Source organism: Rana temporaria, chromosome 7 (genome assembly GCF_905171775.1).
Source record: "Rana temporaria chromosome 7, aRanTem1.1, whole genome shotgun sequence".
NCBI classification, from domain to species: domain Eukaryota; kingdom Metazoa; phylum Chordata; class Amphibia; order Anura; family Ranidae; genus Rana; species Rana temporaria.
This window is the reverse complement of record NC_053495.1, coordinates 60,527,734-60,533,733: the sequence shown is the minus strand read 5'-3', so window position 1 is coordinate 60,533,733 and position 6,000 is coordinate 60,527,734. Positions and strand designations below refer to the sequence as shown.

Genomic DNA, 6,000 nt, shown 5'->3' with positions numbered 1-6,000 from the left:
AATAAGGTGTGTTCCTGATCAGATCACCAAGGTGAAGAGAAGACAGGGGGGGGGAGTATAAAAAGAAAATCCACATCTACTGATTGGTAAGCTGCAATATATAAACATGTTTTGGTTATTACTCCTTTAAATGTGAGTGGGTGTGACGGCGGCACCGGAAGGGTTAAGCAGGGTGACAGGCGAGCCTCCAGTGTGTGTAAACAGAGGGTGTGCCCTCATCTCTGGAGACTCCTCCCCCTCCCCGCTCTTCTCCGCCCCTGGGCGGGCCTACAGCTCTACATTCCTCGGGTGCCCGGGCACTCATATACACACACGGGGGCTCGGCTGTCCTGAGAACAGCAGCATGCAGCTGGTGCCAGCCTGCCATATCTATGCCTGCTGACACTGGACGGAGCGGAGCTCACATTACCGGGACCATGAGGGGTAGCAGCCAGTGCCGGGGGGCGAGAGGTAAGGCGAAGCCTATGGAAGGGGCTCACCCGTCTGTGGTAAATGGAGGCATTGTACGGGCATGTGTACGTGCTGCTGAGCATGTAAACACACGTGAGTGTTCTGAGGGAGGGAGACTTCTCAGGCTTCTTCTTCTAGTGTGTGGGGACTTTCCTTGTGTCATGTAAGCTGGCATAGTGGGGGGACTGTGGGGGGACAGTGGGGGGACTGTGTGGTGACCCTGCTCCATCCCTCTCCTCATTCCTATTGGTGTACAGTGCAGAGCACACGGAGGGCTCCCTGTATATAAACACAAGGAGCCCAGCCCTTCCCTCTGCTTGTGTTTACTTCCATAGGGCAGGTACATCACCAACATGGTGCATGCCAATTCCCAGGAGGAGCCGCCAACCCTGCCAATGATGAAAACCGCGCTCCTCAGACTTTTAGTTTAGGTGATCGATAATTAATTCCATGCCGATTTCATTTATTCTGTATTCTTCATCAGCCTTCAAATGACTTCTTGGTATATCATTGTTATGTAAACCATTGCACAATGCACAAAATACACGTACAGTGGAACAATACATGTGCAAGATCACCCAGACTTGTGATGATGATCGGCCAGACTGTCGCTTTTTGTCGATCTTCTGTCTATGATGGCAGTTAGATGCCAGTAGTTTAGGGGGCATAGATCAAACGGGTAAAGCCGGCCATAGATGGATCATTTTTTTCCATCAACCGACAGGCTTATCAAAAACAAAATCCCTATCCACTTATTTCAGGTGATTGAAGGGATTCACTCTGCTGTCAGAATACACAAATCAGTGCTGCATGCGCTGCCCGAACACACATTTTCAACAGTCCCATTGAAGTCTATTACTAGCATAAGATACGAAAAAAGAGGTTGGATAGCCGCACTCCAATGACCAAACGGTTGTCTTTTATTCAAAAAAGCACAGCAAGTACATCACTTCACAGGTGCAACAAAGGAACAGGTAGATAGCCGACGCGTTTCGCACTGAGCTAGTGCTTAACCACTTGCCGACCGGCCACCGCCGTTATACGTCGACAAGTTGGCTCGGCTGGGCGAGAGCACGTAGTATGACGTCCTCTCTCCCAGCCACACAGCTCCCGGTCCTGTCAGCAGGGGAAATGCTGATCTTCGGTTCATACAATGTATGAACAGAGGATCAGTGTTTCCCCTAGTGAGGCCACCCCCCCCCCCACAGTAAGAACACACCCAGGCATACTTAACCCCTTCCCCGCCCCCTAGTGTTAACCCCTTCACTGCCAGTGGCATTTTTATAGTAATCCAATGCATTTTTATAGCACTGATCGCTATAAAAATGCCAATGGTCCCAAAAATGTGTCAAAAGTGTCCGAAGTGTCCGCCATAATGTTGCAGTACCGAAAAAAAAAATCGCTGATCGCCGCCATTACTAGTAAAAAATAATAATAAAAATGACATAAAAATACCCCCTATTTTGTAAACGCTATAACTTTTGCGCAAACCAATCAATAAACGCTTATTGCGATTTTTTTTTTTTACGAAAAATATGTAGAAGAAAACGTATCGGCCTAAACTGAGGAAAAAAAAAGTTTTTTTATATATTTTTGGGGGATATTTATTATAGCAAAATGTAAAAAATATTCATTTTTTTCAAAATTGTCGCTCTATTTTTGTTTATAGCGCAAAAACTAAAAACCGCAGAGGTGATCAAATACCACCAAAAGAAAGCTCTATTTGTGGGAAAAAAAGGACGCCAATTTTGTTTGGGAGCCACGTCGCACGACCGCGCAATTGTCTGTTAAAGCGACGCAGTCCCGAATCGCAAAAAGTACTCTGGTCTTTGGGCAGCAATATGGTCCGGGGGGTAAGTGGTTCATCATGGCTCATTTGGTCATTGGAGTGCGGCTATCAATACTCTTTCTTCGTATCTTATGCATGGTCAGTGCATTGCCAGCACCCACAGTATCCTGAGTCAGTCCATCTCTACATAGTGACCCACCTGGAGCGGTGATCCCTTTTCGAGTCTATTACTAGGTTGAAACCTCTTGATTAGGAATGGCCACAGATGATTTGAAATGTTGTCTGGTCCCTGCTGAACCAACCAAATCTCAATCCATCTACAGCCAGCTTTAAAGCGGAGTTCCGCCCAAAAGTGGAACTTCCGCTTTAATCACTCCTCGCCCCCTTACATGCCATTTTTTGGGGGGGGGGGAGTGGAGGCTTCGGTAGGAGTGGGACTTCCTGTCCCACTTCCTCCTTCCACCCAGGGACCACCTTGGCGACTTCTCCTCTCGCCGTAGGCGGCCCCTCCCTCTAGGTGATCTTCTGGGACATGTGACAGGTCCCAGGAGATTGCCTGTCCACTCAGGGAGCGCAGCGACACTCGCGCATGTGCAGTGAGTGCCTGGCCGTGAAGCCGAAAGATGTCATGGCTGGGTGCCCACAGAGTGAATGGAGACGCCAGCGGAGAGGGGGGGGAGGAGCGACGCTCCAGGTGGCCGCATTGCTGGACCGTGGGACAGGTAAATGTAGCTGCTGACTTTTAATAAACCTAAAAAGGCTGGAACTTCCCTTTAAAGTGGTTGTAAACCCTGTTCAACCACTTTTACCTGCAGGTAAGCCTAAATTAAAGCGGGAGTTCACCCAAATTTTTTTTTTTAACATTAGATTGAGGCTATTTAAGGGGAGCAGAAACGGGTTTTTTTTTTAAATCAATACCGTACTTACCGTTTTCGAAATAGATGTTCTCCCGCCGCTTCCGGGTATGATCTTCGGGACTGGGCGTTCCTATTTGATTGACAGCCTTCCGACGGTCGCATACAGTGCGTCACCAGTTGCCGAAAGAAGCCAAACGTCGGTGCGGCTCTATACGGCGCCTGCGCACCGACGTTCGGCTACTTTCGGAAACTCGTGACGCGCTGTATGCGACGGTCGGAAGGCTGTCAATAAAATTGGAACGCCCAGTCCCGCAGCCCATACCAGGAAGCGGCGGGAGAACATCTATCTCTAAAACGGTAAGTACGGTATTGATTTAAAAAAAAAACCCCGTTTCTGCTCCCCTTAAATAGCCTCAATCTAATGTTAAAAATACATTTTTTGGGTGAACCTCCACTTTAAGGCTTGCCTGCAGGTACTGGAAATACGGTTTAGGAGGTATTTACCATATATGCTTGCGCCAATGTCATTGGCGCATGTACACTAAAGAGTGGGTGTGATCATGCCGTTTCTATATGGCCTATGCCGTGACCGTCGGCTCCCGTGCGTGACTCCGGACAGTCAGAGTACACGGCCCTGGAAGGAAGAGGGGGTGAAGATGGAGGCTTCCACACATCAAGGATGGGGAAGCAGTTGTGGTCGGAGGTAGAGGGGAAGCTGTCGCCACTAACGGACCATCCATCTTGTTACCAGAGACCACTGTGAGTAAGCTGGAGTCAAAACTATAGCAGTCTTCTCACCAGCCGGGGATGGTGAAGAAGTGAGAAAACTTGAGCAATTGCCAAGCCAGGGACCCAGCGGGACAGCAGAGGTGATGCTTGAGGAGCATCAGTGAGTGCCAAGCCAGGGACCTAGCAGATCAGCGGCGGTGATGCTTGAGGAGTATCAGTGAGCGCCGAGCAAGGGACCCAGCGGGGGGGGGGGGGGGGGGTGAGGACGATACGGTTTAGGAGATATTGCCATATACGTTTGTGCTGATGTCATTGGCGCATGTGCACTAAAGAAATGGCAGGGCACGAAAGGCCATTCTATATGGCTCGTGCCGTGGCCGTTGGCTCATGCGACTCAGGCCAGTTAGAGCCACAGTCCGCCCCCCCAGGAAGGGAGAGGGGTGAAGATGGATGCTTCCACACAGTGAGGACATCGGTGACATCACTAGCTTCCTTCGCAGGTAAGTGCAACATAATGGGCTAGTATGCGATGCATAACTAGCCCATTATGCTTTTACTTTGCAGGGAGGAAAAGCGGAAGTAAAACACATCAGGGTTTACTTGCTCTTTGAAGCGGTTGTAAACCACTGCACTTTTTTTTCCTTACCTGCAAGGCAAAGGCATAATGTGCTAGTTTGCATCGCCTACTAGCACATTATGTGAAACTTACCTCCAAAACAAAGCCTTCCAGTGAAACAATATCATCGCTGGAGACGGCATCCACCTTCACCCGGTCTTCCTTCCAGGTTCGCAAACTCCGGCTCTGTGACTGGCCGGAGCTGCAATGACGTCACTCCTGCGCATGCACGTGGGAGCCGCCGGTCACAGCACAGGGCTCTGAAGAAACAGCACGGGCAGCTATTCCTTTAGAGCGCATGTGCCAGTGGTTTCACTGGCTGCATGTTCAGTAAATATCTTTTAAACGGTGCACGTTTAGGAGATATTTATACTACCTATAGGTAAGCCTTATTATAGGCTTGCCTATAGGTAAAACTTTAATGTGGAAGTTTACTTCCTCTTTAGACAGCCCATACAGTAGTTATAATAATAATATTTTTGGTTTTTTTGCTCACCCGTCAAGTTTTTGACGTTTTTTTTTTTTACTGCGCATGCGCCGGGCGCCTACATTTCCCAGTGTGCATTGCGGCTAAGTACGCCGTACGGGCCTATTGATTTTGACGTGGACGTAAACTACGTAAATCGCTATTCGCGGACGACTTACGCAAACAACGTAAAAATTTCGAATCTCGCGGCAGGAACGGCGGCCATACTTTAACATTGCTATTCCACCAAATAGATGGAATAACTTTAGGCCTGATTATGCCTTACGGAAACGGCGTAAATCTACTGCGGCGGCCGGGCGTACGTTCGTGAATCGGCGTATCTCCTCATTTACATATTCTACGCCTACCGCAATGGAAGCGCCACCTAGCGGCCATCCGAAAAATTGCAACCTAAGATAAGACGGCTTGCGCCGTCCTATCTTAGATATGTTTAAGTGTATCTCTGTTTGAGCATACGCTTAAACATAAGTCGGCATAGATTCTGAGTTAGGTCGGCTTATCTACTGATAAGCCGGCCTAACTCTTACTGAATCTACCTATGAATGTGGAAGGGGGAATCCTGCTGCTGAGCTACTGTACTGTATTCTGACAGCGGGATGAATTCTGTGCTATCAGAATACACTGTACTGCATATATATATATATATATATATATATATATATATACACACACACACACACACACACACACACACACACACACACACACAGGAGTAGAAAGAGAAATAAGGGTAAATATATACTGTGAAACAGGATAGAATATTGGGTACATTTCTGGATATTCAGAATTGGGGATGATAGATGTATGTGTATTTATTTGTAGTTGGAGGAAATGTGAATATGACTATGTATCTTCCCCTTATTTATTTTTTCTCATCCTGTTGTGTTTTCGGAATAATTTCTCCTTTTTCTTTATATAAAATAAAAGATATAAATATTTTAAAAAAATTAGTTCAATATTTTCAGATATCCTTTTCAGCCACTCCCATGTTGATCATTAATTGCACAGTGATCATTAGAAGAAAGCAAGCCTTAGTCAGTACATTAGAACTCTGGGAATTATGCCACATTAA

The 6,000-nt window shown here is 47.3% G+C and overlaps 1 protein-coding gene across 1 annotated transcript in view; it reads left to right on the top strand.

The window, feature by feature from the left end:
* The first annotated feature begins 277 nt into the window (after positions 1-277).
* Positions 278-6,000, top strand: part of PFKFB4 (6-phosphofructo-2-kinase/fructose-2,6-biphosphatase 4) — a 132,980-nt gene continuing 127,257 nt past the window's right edge. The window contains exon 1 of the mRNA XM_040359460.1: positions 278-450. Within this exon, the coding sequence (XP_040215394.1) occupies positions 372-450 (79 nt within the window). The 5' untranslated portion in view covers positions 278-371. The remainder of the gene's footprint in view (positions 451-6,000) is intronic.